At 39.9% G+C, this 19,121-nt stretch overlaps 1 protein-coding gene across 7 annotated transcripts in view; it reads left to right on the top strand.

Moving 5' to 3' along the window:
• NRP1 (neuropilin 1) overlaps positions 1–19,121 on the top strand; it is a 159,548-nt gene that overhangs the window by 93,627 nt on the left and 46,800 nt on the right. For all 7 annotated transcript variants that reach the window (XM_050805265.1, XM_050805264.1, XM_050805266.1 and 4 more), the window contains one exon: positions 16,687–16,842. In XM_050805265.1, coding sequence (XP_050661222.1) covers positions 16,687–16,842 — 156 coding nt within the window. The remainder of the gene's footprint in view (positions 1–16,686; positions 16,843–19,121) is intronic.

Genomic DNA, 19,121 nt, shown 5'->3' with positions numbered 1-19,121 from the left:
AGAAACATTTTTTGGTATTTCTGGAGGTACACAGAGTTTAGGGGGAGAAGAGAAAATAATTTTCCGGAGTTTTCCACCTTAAAAAATGAGGGTGTAACATGCAGAATTTTACTAGCCTAGTTATTTAACATACCTTTACAAATCAAAACTAATCATTGCCAGCACATACATTATATTGCTTCTTTAGTTTTAATGTAGTTTATAAATATTGTATATATTTATAAGGATGCTATTATGTATTTGGAAAGCTCCAATATATAGATGCAAGAATTCATTTATTTAACAGTCATTTACCATGTAAACAAAAATCAGACATTACTTTTGTTCATTTAACATGCTATTTCCTCTAAAATCAACCACTTATAAATAGATGAATTCATTTACTGAGCATCTTACTGACCTTCATCTGGACAGTCCCGTGTCTTCTGGGGAGGAGTAAAAGGAGGCAGGAAAAGGTGATTTGGGATTCAACCTCTCTATGCTGAAATTCAGCTCCAACTATCAACTTCTGTAATACAGTATTCCAGTTTCCTTAGTGGAAGAATGTTGCTGTTCTTCCAGAAGGGTTTAATACAAACATCTATTTATCTACTTATCTTTCTTTAAAGTGTAAAATTTAAAGTGTAAAAATCTCATATAAAATTCATCCAAATTAAAATATTTTTATTAAAAATAATTCAAACAGATTAAGAATCAGTTCATTTCTTTTTCAATACTGGCAACATATTAAAATCATTCAAAGTGATATGTTTTAATCCCTAACTTGGCTTCTAAAACTATAATGGCAATGTGAGAGGATTTCTATTGCTCTGAAAACCTGGAAGATTGTATGAAAGGAATGTCTTTTTTTTTTTTTTAACCCTTCCAAACATGTGCCTTAGCCCCATTTTTTCTGTCAAAGATTTCCCTAATGCACCCCACACACACCACCACACACATACAACAGTACAACCATGTCCACCAAAAAAGCGTTTCACCTCTTGTCACCTCCAAGTATGTGGTTGAAATAGAGGTATCCAACCGTGTGTTAAGAACGGTTCCAGTGGATAGATGTGAGCCACAGCTTCCATTACGTTAAGGACTTCAGGCAGTGCTAGGAGAGGATTAACATGATGTAGTTAGTGTGACATCTGTGTTTGTCCTCCTATGGTTTGAAAGTTGTTGCACAGATGCATTTTTTCCATTGTGTGACCCAGGCTGAAATGCATGAAATTAGTATTGATAGATTATTTTTTCTGGAATATGGAAAGGATTTGAGTTCTGTCAACTGACAGTATTTGAATGGCAAAGGGAGTACATGTCTTCAGAGCACAGAATAATGCTATGCCTTGCCCCTTTCTCCCAGGAGGAGCACAGAAACCACAGACAACTGGGTAACTTTTTTTCCTTCTTCATTTTCATTTTCTACCTCCATGCATGGCATTTGTATTTTGACTGCCTTTCTCCTGCCCTAGGCTGGCCTTTGCTCAGTTCCAAACATCTGCTGTGAATTCTAATTACACATGATTTTCTTGGAGAGTCGTTCCTTGAAAATTCATTTTTGCAAAGCTTTCCCCATCCCCTTAATGTGAGCTTCAAAACAAATCAGCATATACAGTTCCTGGCTGAATGGTAAGCTTCCAACAGGGAAATGCAGTTGACCAAATATTAAATTGAGAAGTTCATTTCATCTGTTCCCAGGAATGATTGGCATTCCTTCAGAGACTAACTGTTTACCCACAATTTCTGACAACCAGCTGTACCTAGGCAGCCTGTTCTTTCTCTTCGTTCTTGTCTCCAGGGTAGCATTCGTTATAACCTTAGGCTGGCGGCCGACTTTAATCTCAGTAATCCCATCAGCTCCTTGCAGGATTTTTAATGCCAAGGAGAGTTTCTTTGGACACCTGCACTTCCAAGTTCTCCATCAGCACAGGAAACTCTCATTACCAGGAGAGGCCCACCTAGATCACCGGGAAATACATGGAAAATTGCTGTAAAAAGATGCTGTCAAACTTTATAGGCCAAAAGACTGATTTAGACCATCACCCTCATCTGCAAGTCTTTAGTTTCCAGAAATTCATCCTTGTGTTTGTTTTTGAAACCAAGCTTAAAGGGGAAGGTAGAAAAATTAAAGGCGTGATTAACTGCAAAACCAATAATCAACAAGGCATTTGTTTGTGCTGGAATAGACAGATGCTGTTTGAGTAAAAGTGTGTGTTTATCTTGAGTTACTTAGAAATCACCCCAATAGTGCAGATAAAACTTTATGGGTAGCACAGTATAACCGCTTTAAAAATCAAAACACACCGTACCTGTACATGCTATTTAATACTTTCCTGGTATTTTAGGTTTGAAAATTTCTTTAAACTGCTGAAAGCCTGGAGAGGGGTGTGTGTGTGTGTGTGTGTGTGTGTGTGTGTGTGTGTGTGTGTGAATAACTGCACCTTGGAAACGTGTCAGACATCCTTGCCTCATTGCACAGCCACCTCCAAGACTTCTTCCATGAGCCTTTTTTTTTTCTTGTGAGGCTGCTTCTCAAAGACCATGAGACAAAGAAACACAAAGATTGCAAAAGGTCTGAAGTCTATATTCATTTCCTAGCCACAGAAAGCTATAATTCCAACAACTTATAAAAGATCGTATGTTAATTTGGTAAAACCATGGTGATGCGGTCACTCTAGTGATGCAGTCAATTTCTGATGTTATATTTTCAAAAATACAGGAAGGGTATGGGAGAAATCTGAGATACCAGGTAGATAAACATCTGATACATAAACATCCTGCGGACGTCATGCTTGCAAATAACCTTAACTCTAAAATAAGAAGGTTGAGAAGAGGTTTGAGTGAGGTACTTGAGAGCATAATAGATATAGTGAAAATTGTGTTTAATCCCCGATGCCTTTGGGGTTAACTCCTGGAAGAGAAGCACTATTGAGTTAGGGAGAGGTCATTTGAGAAATAAATAAAAAGGAATACTTCACATGGTGTGGACCTAGCCAGTGAAACTCACCAGTCAGCAGACTCTAGTTTTAAGTGGACTCTTCAAAGGACTAGAAAGTTTATGATTCATTATAATATTTGCAGTTAGAAATGCTAAGATAAGAGTAGCCACATTCCTAGTTTAAGGGTACAAGTCAGGTGCTCAAACACCTTAACATTGACTTTAATGACAGGCAGTTTGGAGGAAAGGAGTTTCAGATCTTGCTGACAATGCCAGACTTACATAACATCGAATTTAAATTCAACTAACATTTATTGAGCATCTGTTAAGAATTAGGCACTATATGTGAAAATAGGTGAATTTGAAGTGAAGACATATTTTTTCTTTTCTTTTCTTTTCTTTCTTTTTTTTTTTTTTTTTTTGAGACAGGGTGTTCCTCTGTTGCCCAGGCTGGAGTGCAGTGGCACGATTGCAGCTCACTGCAGCATCGACCTCCTGGGCTCAAGTGATCCTCTCCTCAGCCTCCCAAGTAGCTGGGCTACAGGAGCATGCCACCACACCTGGCTAATTTTCTTATATTCTGTAGAGACAGGGTCTTGCCATGTTGCCCAGGCTGGTCTTGAACTCCTGAGCTCAAGTGATCCACCTGCCTCAGCCTCCCAAAGTGCTGGGATTATAGGCATGAGCCACCGTGCCTGGCCTAAAGTGAAAGAGACTCTCTCTCTCCTTCAAAGGAATTATAATCTAGGTACTACCGGCAAAACTATGCACACCCACCCACACACAAACACATGTAGGCACCCACTCCAATTACCCAAAAGACTAGGTAAAAAAAATTAGGTCACATTCTTATGGTTAATATGTGTATATATGCATCATCGTGATCTTCATAATAGCCATGCAGAATGACCAAATGAGGTAAGCATTGGCATTTCTGTTCGAGAGAAGAGGAAACTAAGACTTGAATGGACTAAGTAACTTGCTTATCATTATCCAGGTCACTCCTGCAGGTCAAAGCTATAAAACTACTTCTGGGATCTGTGCTGTTTTCCACCATATGCTGCCTGCATCACCCCAGTTTTCTCTCTGTTGTACCAGAACGCATTGATTCATTTTAATGCAGTCTGTTCACTCTGTATTGTGATTTACTGTTTACTTGACTTTTTCCTTCACTATCTAGAGGGCAGGAATCTTATCACCTTCACTCCCTTTCACCCAAGCACCTAGCACTTATTTGTGTTGTGAATGAATAATCGCCACCCATCAAGTTCTCTCCACATTGGGCTGGATATTAGAAACACAACTGCCCATCATTAGAAGATCATCCTCTGAGCTCATGAGCTTCTCCTTAAATGTTTGAGGCGAGAACAGTGTGATTTCAACAGAAGCGTGAATCTCTAAAGAAAGCATCTGCAGTTTCTGTGCCATTTCATTGACAGGTTTTATTTTAAATGTAGACATCCACAGAGGGTAGGAGCTGCAGTGTGTGCTGCTAGACTCAAGAGAGAAGTCTTGCTGACTCATACAGATTGAGGTTTTGTCTCATTCCCAGGAATGCTTGGACTCCCAGAGGCAGTGAAACCACACATTTTAGCAGAATTACCTCAGCAGTGTAGTGCATGATCATGAACTTCAAGTTTACCTACAAAGAAGATTTCATTGCCCTTCTGTCACTAGCCAAACACTTCACAGCCTAGACTCCTGGACTACATAAAGGCCGGTGCAAAATGTGTGTGCGCGCGTGTGCATGCATGTGCACATTTGTGTGTATGTGTGTGTGTGTGTGTGTGTGTGCAGTGGGGGAGGACACTTATCTTTGCTCTCCAAAGGAATTTTGCCATGAAATACTAGATAGAAGGAAAATATTCATTGTGCCGGGCATGGTGGCTCACGCCTGTAGTCCCAGCACTTCGGGAGGCCAAAGTGGGCAGATCACTTGAGGTCTGGAGACCTACCTAGTCAACAGGACACAACCCCATCTCCATTAAAAATACAAAAATTAGCAGGGCATGGTGGCACACCCCTGTAGTCCCAGCAACTATAATCATTTGAACCTAGGAAGTGGAGGTTGCAGTGAGCTGAGATCCACCACTGCACTCCAGCCTGGGCGACAGAGCCAGACTCCATCTCAAACAAAAGAAGGAAAATATTCATTTGAAAATATTCAAAAATATTTTCAAATGTAGGCAATTGGGTGGGATTTTTTAATTTTTTAATTTTTTAATTTTTTATTTTTTATTTTTGTCTTTCTTCTGCCATTAGTTCATCAACTCTGGCCGCTTCTGCTTCCCCCTACAAAAGTCCAACCCCCAGTCCTATAAGGTCCACTTTGAACGGTTCAAATGACCTATTTTCCATCAAGCCCTTTCTAGCCCCTTCCACAAGTAATTTTCCCTTCTTCTGAATCCTATAATGCCCCACTTATCACTAGGCTGACACTTTTTACTCTCAGTCTCATAACATTATTACTGCCATATAGGCTTGTGTGCTTCCAGATCCTGGCATACAGTAAATGCGTGTTGGATTTAATGCACTAAATGCTTTTATCAGGATACTTGGCATCCTTCAGTTTACTGTAATTTCACACTTTTAGTTTGAGTGGCTATGATGTGTGAAGCTCCATGATTGGGCTTTGGGATGCAGCTGTGTGAGCAGACACTCTGAGCTCCATAGTTTATCAGTTGCTAGACTCCGAGCAGAGGTAATAATTGCTCAGAAAGACCAGGAGTGTGAAAAAAGAAAAAAAAAAAAAAAGGTCTTAATTGCGCTATGTCTCAGCTTCATTATCTATAAAACCTGTTTGAGGGACAGTTGAGAAAATGTAAGATGAGGGACAGGAAGTTAGCACTTAGTACAATACCTGACACATCATGGTTGCCCCAGAGAAGTTGTTAATAGTAATAAAAACAATAATCATCAGCAATACTTTATCAACATAATACAGTCCTACTGAATTATGTGCAGAGATCACCGATTCTGCTACCAAGTCTCAAAGTGGCTATAATCCAAACCAGCCATTAACTCATTCTTCTGTTACTGTTACCCTCTTTGTTTTAGGGCTGACAAATATTAGGAGCGAGAGACCTGTATACACACTCTACTTAATCTTACAGGATATCTAGAGCTGTATCCTTGCAGTCAACGAGATCAGCAGCACTGAACCCAAACATTTCTCTTGCCTACCTAACCCATGCAATTCCTACCCTCTCAGTCTTCTACTAGAAGAATCTTTCCTAGCTTTCATGGATATTACACATAAACAATCAGATGGAATCAAGAGTTATATCAGGAGAGCACAATACCTGCCCATGCCTTCTATGTAGTACTTGCTCGCTAACTCTTTATTAAGTAAACCAATCTAGCAAGAGCACATGCTCTGATTCTCCTATGAGGTTCTTGACTGGAAGATTCTCATCCCATGTATACATATTTGAGACTGATTATCATTGTTTTAAAACTGTAGCATGCTTATTTTTTCTCTGTTAAGAAATTTCAGTTAGGCAATTTCCATCAGAAAGTTTTTAAGTTAAAATCTTAGCCAAGTTATTAGGGATTACATTTGGTCTGTTCTGACAGCATGTCCTCTTTCCAAATCAAAGGATTAGGCTCAGGTTTAAATTAAATGTAACTTACAAATAAGCATTCAAAAAATGTTAATTAAAAGTATTAAGTCCCTGAATCTTTTACTGCCTGGCAGGAACTCCTAAGTCTCTTTGTAGGAAGAGGAGGAGGGGACATTAAAATGTCATCTTTTTGACCAAGCTGTTAAAGGTTTCCCAGGCATTCATCTGCAAGTTAACATGCCATTGAAGGAAAAGACTTTATTTTAAAGAAGAAAAGATATCACAGGTCGGTGTACGTCTTAAAAATGTAAAACAATATTTTCTAAAGCATAGAGATGTAATCAGCCATTCTCTTTGACTCTACATAAGAGTTTCAAATTGCATTAGATGCTGATTACTTGTATTTCAGAGTGTATAGAAACCCCAGCACCACTTCATTTTCTCCCTCTTTGTTATCAGAATGTATTGTGTCCTGGTGTCCAGATTTGTACAGGTTTATCAAGTAAGAGAGGAATATAAATGGAATATTTGTCCGGTTTTGGTGAACACAGTTATATCTGCGCTAGATAATGTGGAAGAGGAAAGAAGCCCTCAGGTTTTACGTCAAATGCATGAAGACTGGCTTCTCATATTTGTCTTAAATGTGTTTCATAAAATAAGCTGAGCGTTTTCTGGTGGCTTGCCACAGTTCCATGCATCGCTCTCAAACAAAGGTCTTTCAGAGCCTGATGCTGTTTCCATCACACTAAGAAAATGTAGAGCAGTGGTAGTGACTCCACCCAAAAATGGCATTCTTCACCTTCACATTTGATCTTTATGGTTTCCAGATTGGAGCGATTTGGGTCACTGGATTCTGGAAATGTCTCTAGCTGAAATGCTGGAGTATTAACCTGCCGCATTGAGTCCCTTTTGTTTCTTTTGGACAATGCTACTTGCCAATTTTAACAACTACAGCAGATTTTACTATTCAAACAGAACCAGATGGGACTCCAGTTCAAAGAACATGTCAGAATTAAATATTTCTTTTTTAATTAGTTGCTCCTGATTTATGCAAAAAGAAAAATTCACATGAGAGTGGGAGAATGTGCTATAAATCCAGACGTGCCAGAGCCCATGTAAGCTCACTATATCCTTTCATCTGCCAAAAGAGACGGAGGTCAGCCCTTGTGTGGGGACTTCATTTTTCTTACTCATTTTCTTGTTGTTCTTTTGCTGTGACTGCAGTGGCAGTCAGGGAAGCCAGCCCTTCCACTGCGTCTGTGCTGTTGCAGCCTTATCTCATGTTATTCTAACTGGCAGGATCAAGTCTTCTGGTAGGAAAATTCGTCAGTTCATTCACTTGGGACTGTTTTACTACGAGCAAAGGTTTTGTTTGTTTCCACGCAGGAAAATGCTCTCCTTTAATTTAACCATGGAAAAAGGGATTAATTCAGGCAATGAAGACTAAAAGAAAATTCATGAGGTTTTTCCTACCTTGCACCGTTCTTCTACTTGGGTAATTTTATTCTTTACCCAAATTTTAAAGTATTTCATTGTTATCCTTTGCTCAAAAGGATTCATTGCTAGCATTTTGTTTTTCGACAGCATGAATAAATTATTTACAAAGTTTTACTTTTTAGCAGCAAGTGCTAATGTCCAACTGATAGTCAACACAATCGGAAATGATTTCATATTCCTTATAATTGTATAAAATAATGAATCTCCAGAAAGAAAAGCTATTGGATTTAATTATTATTACTGAGAAATTATAAACTATCTTTCCAATCATTATGGTTATAAAATAGGAATTGGGGAATAGCATGGGTGTAGCAGCTCATACATGGGCCACCAGTCTCATCTGGGGTATAACTCCTGGGTCAAACACTGGTAAGTTATATGACTCTGAGAAAGGTACATATCACTTTGTTCCTCTGTTTCTTTGTCCATAAAACGTCCCTTGTATGATTGTTGTAAGAATTGAAAGAGACACTGTATATGAATTTAACCCTTCATAAAATACCTAACATGTAGAGGTTGCACCATGAATTTCTGGTTATTAATGGTAATTTTAGCCTTAGCCATCAGGATTTTTTCTAGGTAATACCACCATAGAGACAAAACACAGAAAGAGATAGGGAGTTATGTCACTAACTCTAAAGCGACTGTATTCAGATTCGTGACAGTAAGAAGTCCAGGATCCTCAGTTAATGAGCACAATGGTCAGGTACTGTGAGTTAAGCCCACAGAGCCTAGAATAGCATTGATGTTCACAGGCCCAGGCTCTGTCAAAAAACATGTGTTTTATCTAAGGAAATGAGACAATTGCTTAAAAATATTTTCTTTAGCTTGTAGTGTCAAGTGATGAATTAAACAGCTCTTTGAGTCATCAGAGATGCCCCAAAGAAAATCCGACAGTCTCCCCCTCAAAAAATATTTTCCTGTTTTTAATCAGACCTCAGCTCTTTGTCCTCTATTTTTTCAGGCCCTTGTGTTGACCTGCCTTGGGAGTGTTAAAAGCTGGTAAACGCTCCCTTGCCAATGCTAGCTCAATGGGCAGTATTTTATTGAGAAAGACAGATTTTCATTTTAGAAATGAGGCTTTCCACGTTATGACATTACCAATATTGGTTGGTTATGTATTATTATAGAAAGCAGTGATATTCATTTCATGGCTGGAAGGCTGCGTGCTGGTGTTTAACCAGCAGTTTGCAAAGATTTGCTACATGATTTACTACACATGCTGCTTTGTCCTCAAGTGATTCCTGGTAAAATGTGTGCTTCTCCTTGCTTCTCTTTGTCTGAGGAATGTGTTTCCTGTCATTATTAAGACAATACCATGGCCATATGGTGCATGTGGATGGTTCCTGTAGATATCTTACAACAAAGAGTAAGTTGGGAGCATGGTAGAACCCAATGCCGTGGGGAGGTGGGGGTTCGCCACCCAGGAACTGCTACAACATCACCCCTTCACCCCTAGAAGTGGTGAGGAAACCTGTTTTCTTCTAGTCACACATTTCTCCCCACCCAAAAGGAAAGGCTTGGGATTTCCTCTTCTGTATCTGCTAACAAGGTCTTCTCACTGTGAATGGAGCACAGTGTAAGATGTGGGTAGACTTTCCACCACCAGTGTTAGAATTTCATACCCATATTGGAAACAGGGTATTGTGTTGGGTCACTTCTGCCTACGGCGCTATGTATTGTAACTTAGAAAGTGGCCACCAGCTGGGCGCAGTGGCTCATGCCTGTAATCCCAGCACTTTGGGAGGCCAAGGCAGGCGGATCACTTGAGGTCAGGAGTTCAAGACCAACCTGGCCAACGTGGTGAAACCCTGTCTCTCCTAAAAAAAAAAAAAAAAAAAAAAGAAATTAGATGGGCACGATGGTGGGGGCCTACAATCCCAACTACTCTGGAGGCTGAGGCAGGAGAATCGCTTGAACCTGGGAGGTGGAGGTTGCAGTTAGCTGAGATCTTGCCATTGCACTCCAGCCAGGCGACAGAGTGAGACTCTGTCTCAAAAAAAAAAAAAAAGAAAGAAAGAAAGAAAGAAAGAAAGAAAGAAAGAAAGAAAGAAAGAAAGAAAGAAAGAAAGAAAGAAAGAAAGAAATGAAAAGAAAAAGACAGCGGCCACTAGAACTCAAAAGGAGTTTGATAAAGTTCTGTAAAATAGTCTACATGCCATCGATAAGTACCAGATGTTTATGTTTGTCACATACACAGAGGGAAACGTTCAACAATTTCAGTGAATGCATTTGATGTTCCATTCCATCCCTGCCCACTGCCATCATCACACCCCCTCACCATCACCCTTAATGTCAAACAGAAGTATATCCAACTCAGATGTGAAATCACATCCATCTTCTAATTAAAAATAAAGCAGCTGTGAAATAATGATATTCTTTCAAAATAAGAAAATGGTGATTAGAGCAGAGCTGATTGGGTTGAGGGAAAGCAGGTTACTTAATTATGGTTATTGTATGTCTGAATTTTTATGGAAAGAAAGGAAGTATTGTTTAAGACGATGAACTCTCCAAAACATAGAGGGGCGGCATTGTGCAGAAGTACTCTGGGTTGTGTTTTTGTCTTTCCAGCTGCTTGTCCTAAGTCTCCAGTCTTGCCTATTAGCATGTGACGTTGATGAGAACTTAGCATGATTCAAAAAGCTAAGCCACCAAAGATGATGCGTAGTGTTTGATTTGGAGTGGGTTTTATGACTACTTATCATTTCAACTTCAAAACAACCAGAGCTCATATTCTTTAGAGAGCAATACATTTTTTGACAAATAACATCAGTAGTGGTGAGGGAAACATAATAAGTTGTTTAGTGTCTATGATTTCATTCACTTATTTCTTCCTGCTTATCTCTGCCATTTCTGCTGCTTCTCATCCCTGGAACAGTCTTTCCCTTTGTGTCCACTCACAAGCTCCTACTGTGTATCCCTCCATAGCCATCTTGAGCATAGAAGTCGGCTATGAAAATCTCCAATCCCCCCTACCTCCAGTTCTCTGTTAAATTGTTTACCTTTTCCTTGATGCTGCATGTATATATGTCTGTACGGTAATCATGGGTTTGTGTTTTGCACACTCTTACTGCTCTTTATATCCTAATAACTTAATACAGAACTTAGCAGATAAGCACTATTAAGTGCTCACTGAATAACATCAATCCAGTTGAGTCAGATCCAATACCTAAATATTCACAGCCACTAAAAATTATGATGTAGAAAAAATAGTAGTGGCACTAGAACATCTATAGAACTCCGTTATAAAGCCAGTTATGGGGCATAGAGGTAATATGACCTTATTTTTCAAAGTAAAAACATGCACACAAATATTCACATGTACTTTGCATGGGAAAAGAAACTCTGAAAGGTTATGATTGGTAATTATTTCCTAATGATGGTCTTAGGGAGATTTAATTTTCTTCTGTCATCTTTACTGCATTTTATGAATTTTCAGTAGGCATTTATTACTTTTCTGCATGGAAAAATAGATGCTTTTCAAAGGAAATCCACACAGCAATCTAGAAGGAGGTACAGCAAAAAACAGAATGATGAATTCAGTGATGGAGACATGAGCTATGAAGGGAGTTAGCCTACTAGGCCAAAAAGAGGAAAAAGTAATTTCCAGTCAAAAAACAGACAGAGGTTGTTTTGGGGCAAAGGAACTTTTTATGTCAACACATGCAGATAGAAAAGGCTTATATTCTGTTACAAGCAACAAATATTATAATATGGCTGGGTGGTACAGTTTTGGAGAGAGAGAGGTGTAGCAGGAGAGGCCAACAAGGTAGATTGAAGTCAGTGCCATGACTAGCAGAGACAGCTACACCAGTGAGAAAGGCTTGTAAGGGAAGGAGAAAACTTTTCATCTCCTCTTTTAGGTGCTGCAACTGAGGCCTGCAAATTAAACTGACAAAAGACAGATTAACAGGAAAAAAGGCATTAATACTTTAAATTTTACATGCACAGAAGCCTTACAGAAAAGAAATGAAAAACTCAAAGAAATAGATTCAGATGCTTATACACCATTTTAGCAATGTGTGATAAGTCGTGGATAAGTGACTTGAGAAAAGAAAGAGGGTTTGGGCTTCTAGGGTGGATAAGTTGTAGGAACGTGACTAGGAGATACATATATATACACACACACGCGCACACACACACATATATATAGGAAACTAATGGAAAATAAGAGTTATTTTAGTAAGATTTGTTTATGCAAATTTTATCTCTGTCTCCACTGATAAATGTTGCTCTCTTCATCCTGGTAGAGGAGAGGGGGAAAATTTACGCCACCTTCCCTAAGGGAAATGTATGCCCTGTTTTAGGCAGAGAAGGGGAAGGCACAGAATTCTTGCATCTGTTGATTCTTGATTGCCTTCAACTCAAAATAATCTTCATGCCAAAGTGGCAAATTTTGGGGGTGATGTCTTCCAGAACTCTTCAGATATGAAAACCAAGGCATGAAGTCTTTCTAGGTCTCCTGACACAGACACCAGCAGTGTGAGCAGTGGTGCTTATGAGGCAGGACTTTGTCTCCCCTCAAACTCTCTCAGGCACTTGAGAGTGGAGGGCAGATCCCTGTTAGAGAATTCCACTAAGGCATTAAGAGAAAGGACTTGTGGAAAGAATTTCCCTGGTCTTAGCAGTGAGGGTTGCACGGTGCTGGAGAGGCTGTTATGTTGTTAGAGTTCTGGGTACTATCCGGTTTTAATTGCAGTGGTTCAAGCCCCAATCCTAATCACTTTGTGAGGTTGTCATCTATCCTTACTAAACCCACGGGCAATAATCTTAGGGAGAAAAATGAAATGAAATTTCAAGTATCCCCGTGTGGTAAATAAGAGAATCGGCAGAGTTTTAAAGCACAGCAGGAAACTATGCAATTACAAGAGGAGGTTGCCAATGCATTTCATTGCTGTTGAGAAAAGAAAATATCTTTCTTTTTTAATGAGTGATTCATGCATATGCTTTGGGGACCTTTGTATCTTCGGCCTTGGACGTTTTCCTGTGTTGGATACTAGTTAATTTCAGTCAATTGCTCCTTCCTCTGATGTCAGCTGTTCCTAATACCTAGGAATCTTCTGTTTGATCACCAGTTAACTTCTTTCGTACTTAGTAATTAAATCTAACTCCAAAAACCAAATTTTAGAAAGTAGAAAAAGGACAAACAGGGAATGTAGTTCTAGGGTTGTTTCAAATCAGCCCAAGCTAAATACACACTCTTGGGAATTTAATCATTTCCAAACTAAAGAGCCATCTGTAAGTTTGACAGGAAAAGTTTATTTAAATAGCTCTGCTTCATGCTCCCTTGGACTTCAAGATTTTAAGGACCCTTCAGCTTGAAAGTAGCTGTGGCATTGGGCATGACTTTAATGGACAGTCGGAAAAGCGCTAAGTGTTCTGAGAGCATTTGAAAACAGTGAAAATTGTTCAGAGCAACCATTTTTAGAGTACCCATTAACTTTTAGATTGCAGCATTGTGAAATCAGAGAGTTTCTGCAGCAACTTAAAATCACCTATTTGTCTGGAGCATAGTGAGATTTAGGGTTGTCAGATAACATCGATACAGAAAATCCATTTAAATTTGAATTTTATGTAAGCAATGAATTAGTTGTTAGTATAAGTATAGCCCAAATATTGCATGGGCCATACTTATACTAAAAGAAAAATTTGGTTTTGCCTGACATTCAAATTTAGCTGGTGTCTTATACTTTTATTTGCTAAATCTGACAACCATCAATCACCTCCCCTTTTTGAAATATGTACATGAGGGAGATAGGAAGTTTAAAACATTCATCAAAGAACCATGGTTCACTTTTGAAAAACAAATGCAAATTTTGGTAAACAAGTATAGGCACTTGATAAGAATATGCTGGCAAAATATTTATTTGTTAAATTAAAATTATGAAATCTGTTGTTATTATTCTAAAATATTAAATTCTATTGAATTCTTGTTCCTTTTTCTCTTAAATCTGGTGAAAGCACACAAAGCCTAGAGTTTGCATCTTTAAAACTAGGGAAATGAAATAAAGATTATTTTGCGTTGAATGGTAGCCCCATCTTTTCCAGATGAAATCTACTACTGTTGAATTCTATAACTTCAAATTGGCTTCCATGTGCTGTTTTTCCTGGATGTAGACAACATGATTTAACTACTCCAAGTGCCTTCAGGAAAAAAGCAATTCATGAAAGACAAAATGCCTCCATGAGGCAGGCTACGCATAAAATGGAAATTCTTTAAGTGATCGTGGCCTATGGGCACGGAGAATTAATTGAAATATTATATTCTGAAAACTGAGTTGTAATATGGCAACTGGAAAGCAAGATTCAAAAGTTGGGAGAGGGGTTGGGCTTTTTTTATTTGTTTTGTTTTATTTTTATTTTATTTTTTGAGTGAGAGTTTCTCTCTGTCACCCAGGCTGGAGTGCAGTGGCGAGATCTCAGCTCACTGCAACCTCTGCCTCCCGGGTTCAAGAGATTCTACTGCCTCAGCTTCCCGAGTAGCTGGGATTACAGGCATGTGTCATTATGCTGGGCTCATTTTTGTATTTTTAGTAGAGACGGAGTTTCACTATGTTGGCCAGGCTGGTCTTGAACTCCTGACTTCAAGTGATCCACCCGCCTCAACCTCCTAATGATCAAGGTACTGTTGCAATATCTTGTCGATGCTAATAGTTGTAACGTGTAACTATTTTCTGTGTCCTTTAAAAAAATATTTGCCATATATTTGTGGGCTTTTTTTAAGCTTCTGTATAAAGCTGGGCACACAATTGATGGAGCAAATAATTTTATAGGAATAATCAGATGTATTAAAATAAATTGAAAAATCACTATTATATAGAAAATAGTAATGAGTTTTCTTTCAAGATGATTCTTAGTTATTAACGCTGGTAATAAGGAGAGTTAAAGAAAAAAAAAACCTACTCCACTCTACTGGAAACATCTAACACATATGAAAGAAGGAATTTTAGGAAGTCAGAGTGGAAAAGAGTCTTCCAAGTTATCCAATCCCACTCCTTCATTTCACAAATGAGGGCCCAGAAGCCTAAAGATGATGGCAGAGCCTGGAACATGGAGTGCTTGCTGCTTAAATCAGTTCCTTACCACTCACATCACAGGGCCCCGGTATGAAACCACAGACCCTCGAGGTCTGTGACCCTCTAGGTTTTCAGTCACCCTCTGGTCATCACTACTCAGATGCCCTCCAAGAGCCCGACCCCTCAGGATATGAGATAGGCTAGTGAGAGATGAAGGTGAGGCTGTCATGTTGAGGAGCTTTCCCACTGGAAACTTACCAGGAGAAGGTTGCAAGCCCAAGCAGTTGTTTCCTGGGGACATCAGTCTCCCCCACATGATGACTTGGAATCCACCTCCTCTCAAACTGAGCTGCAAGGAGAGAGGCCACAGGAAGATGTGGGGAGGGAAGAAATCTAAAGCTGAAACAGAAATCTTTACCCTCTTCCTCTTTATTCCATCCCAAGTTATAAATCTATGGCCCCTCTCCCAAACCACAACACCCTTAGAGCTTTCAAGTCAGTATCGTTTCAGTCTGCATTTAATGTGGAAGGAGGTAGGATGCCAAAGACAGAGGGGAAACGGGATTATGTTAGACAGGAATTCAAGTCCAGGCCTCTCCATTATCCATTGTGTGAGTTTATCTTGTTTGTCTTGATTTTCTCTTTGCAAGATGACACATATGAATGTGCAGTTTGGAAAGTATGTTTAATCTCTTAGAAAATATAATGACATGATATTGAATCCAGTTTTCTCTTTTCCCCCGGGATTCAAGCAATCCTGGTTACAACAGTGAGAAAGATCTTTTCCTGGATTTCCTCCTAACAATGGGAACCAACTTAGGGCCATGCTGTCTTTTGTCAACAAAAAGAGTCAAACTCTGAAGTTTAATATATGTTTGTTTGTTATTTCTGTTAAATAAAAATGGTTCAGATACCCCGTTAAAAAAAAAAAAAGAGTCAAACTGTAAAATACTTGAATAGATTTATTCTGAGACAAATATGAGTAAGCAGTGGCTTGTGACACAGAATCTCAGGAGGTCCTGAGGACATGACCCAAGGTGGTCTGGGTACAGCTTGGTTTTATATATTTTAGGGAGGTGTGAGACGTCAATCAGATACATAGAAGATGCACATTGGTTTGGTCCAGAAAGGTGGGACATCTGAAAACAGGGGCTCCCAAGTCGTCGGTGGATTCAAAGATTTTCTGATTGGCAATTGGTGGGAAGAGTTAAGTTACTGTCTAAAGACTTAGGAATGTCTGGGTTAAGATAACGTACAGGTAAAGACTCCAGGTAGCAGGCTTCAGAGAGAATACGTTGTAGATGTTTCTTATCAGACTTAAAGAGTCTGTTCTATCATTAATTCCAACAGAGATGAGGGTATAATAATGAGGCTTGTCTGACCCCCACACTGTCCTGTCATGGCCTGAGCTAGTTTTTCAGGTTAGCTTTGGAATGCCCTTGCTGGGACAAGGTGTCCATTCAGATGGTCAGGGGGCTTAGAATTTTATTTTTGGTTTACATTGATCATGACTTTGCCTTTCTTTACAAGGAATGGAAGGGAGGAGTCAGGGGCGATGGACACCTGATGGAATTAGGCCCTGTTGATCCCAGGTGGATGAAAGCCACAACATGGAGCGCACCAGAAAAGATGCTTTGGGTTACAGTGCTGCAGGGATGGTGCACTGACCATGCTTGTTCTTGTCTTGCAGGTGGACTTGGGCCTTCTACGCTTCGTTACGGCTGTCGGGACACAGGGCGCCATTTCAAAAGAAACCAAGAAGAAATATTATGTCAAGACTTACAAAATTGACATTAGCTCCAACGGGGAAGACTGGATCACCATAAAAGAAGGAAACAAACCTGTTGTAAGTTAGGCTGCCACCACGGCAACCAATGCAGTCTTTTAAATGGATGATCAATTTTTACTTGTTTGTTTAGTAGCTTTCTGTCTGGCCTGGTTTGTTTTTGAATTGATTTGAAATGAAAAGTGCAATTAGAGGTTTAAATCTGACCAAGGTGTCTCATGTTCCCAGATCCAGAAGCCAGGAGGAAATTATATGAATGTTTCCAAGAAAAGTCAATACTGGCCAAATTAAGTGTCAGACTCAAGAATTGCTGTAAGCCTCCCACAGGGACACAGATTCTGCGTGGGATGAACACTGTCCTCTTAGAATCTTAGGAATTTGGGATTTTGTTGTTTTTCCCCCTCTATTTCTTCATTCTCTTTCATAGATTCTTTCTCTCTGTAATGGGCTGGTTTTAGTAAACATCTTTTCATCTATCTACTGTGGCTCACAAACTAATTTACAAGTACATTTGACTGCTTCTTGTAAGAACGCATGGAACCAAAGGTATTTCATTGTGTTCCCTCAGATCACACAAATAACACACTACCTCTGTACTACTTTCAACCAAGAAGGCAGCACAGACCACACTGTGTGCCTGGGCACTCTGCCCTAGCTTATTTGGAACTGAGATGTTTTTCTTAGTCTGCCTGTTTATTTGAAGTTACATTTGCTCTGATTTTCTAATCAAAAGATTTTGGAGAATTCATACTCACCGTCTCCCAGAAATTAAAAGCTTGCCCTGGAGGCCGAGCAAAACACAGGAAATTGATGAGGATAGGAGCAAAGATCCAGGTAGCTTGCAGTGATGGGCTTGGGGAGAGGCCAATTAACCTGTCCTTGTCTCTCTTTTGAGCATTGGTGTACTTGATTTTCTCCTTGTGGATCTGGAACTGAGAAAAGCTTCCTCGGTGTGAAGTGAGAAAACCTATTAATTCCCTTTGATTAGCAGTGAAACCCCCGCTCTCGGACAGGGCAGGCAAGATGGAAACAGCTACAGATAGACAGCTGCTCTGTAGGAGGAAAATGCTATGGGCAGGCAAGTTCAAGGCCATTGTCGAGCCCCGGAGGACATGCAACCAGTTTGTCTAGGGAAGAAGAACCTTCCCGGTCAACGTTCATGGAGATGAAGCGAGTAAATTTTGACCCCAAGTTTCATGACTGATTTTTGTTTGGGAATAAATTTCCGAAGACATACTTTAGGTTCAAGGAAATAAAAAATCACTAACTCTAATGAGGCACCTACCAGCCAAAGAACCCAGAGAGAGCCGGGAGAGCTGATCTTAGACTTTCAGGCCATTTCTTTTTAAAATAAGTGCTACTTCAGGAATAGAAAACCAAACACTGCATGTTCTTACTTATAAGTGGGAGCTGAATGATGAGAACACATGGACGCATTGGGGGGAACAACACACACTGGGACCTGTCGGTAGCGGGGTATGTGGGAGGAGTGAGAGCATCAGGAAAAATAGTTAATGGATGCTGGGCTTAATACCTAGGTGATGGGCTGATCTGTGCAGCAAACCACCTTGGCACACATTTACCTGTGTAACAAACCTGTACATCCCGCACAGGTACCCTGAAACTTAAAGGTTGAAGAGAAAAAAAAAAGAACAAAATAGAACCATAAGGTGAAAGGTCTAAAATAATGTTAAGTGAAAAACTTAATTGGTGTTTCATTATCTTTATACTGGAATGCAAGCAGATGAGAGGAATGAAAGGAAATAGCAACATGACCATTTTTTGTTAAGGAAAAAAAACCATAAGGGCTATTTCAGCAACACTTTTTCTTCAACTGTTGTCCACTGCTAGTTTGCATGGCCCAGAAGAGGGGGGCTGTCAGAGAGCACCCACAGATTCCAGGGGTGTCTGACAGTGCACGCAGCTTGCCCTGGGAACTCCCTGGCACACAGAAGGGCTTCAGGGGCACAGGCAGAGGGGATAAGGAAGGAGTCGGCAGAGAGGAAGGCTTGGCATCTATTCTGAGCACTTTAGCTGAATCTAAATGAAATTAGAACATCCACCTAGAGTCTCATGATTGCTGCCCACCCCACCTTTCTCTGTATTTTAGGGGCTTTCAGCCACTGCCCTCTACCCTCATTCCCACTTTGCTCCAGGAGTGCAGCTTTCGACCAATAACAACTGCAGCAACCCTCTTCATGTTGGAGAGAATGTGTGTAATACATGATTTTCAGCAAACTTAAAACTCCCTGAGTGGGAGCAAAATGCACCTCCCTTCTGCCTGCACCAGAACACACAGCTCTCCTGCTAGACTTCTGGTCTCTCTCGGACATGGACTC

This window comes from Macaca thibetana, chromosome 9 (genome assembly GCF_024542745.1).
Source record: "Macaca thibetana thibetana isolate TM-01 chromosome 9, ASM2454274v1, whole genome shotgun sequence".
Classification (NCBI taxonomy): domain Eukaryota; kingdom Metazoa; phylum Chordata; class Mammalia; order Primates; family Cercopithecidae; genus Macaca; species Macaca thibetana.
The sequence above is the reverse complement of the archived record's forward strand: the minus strand, read 5'-3'. Positions and strand labels throughout refer to the sequence as shown.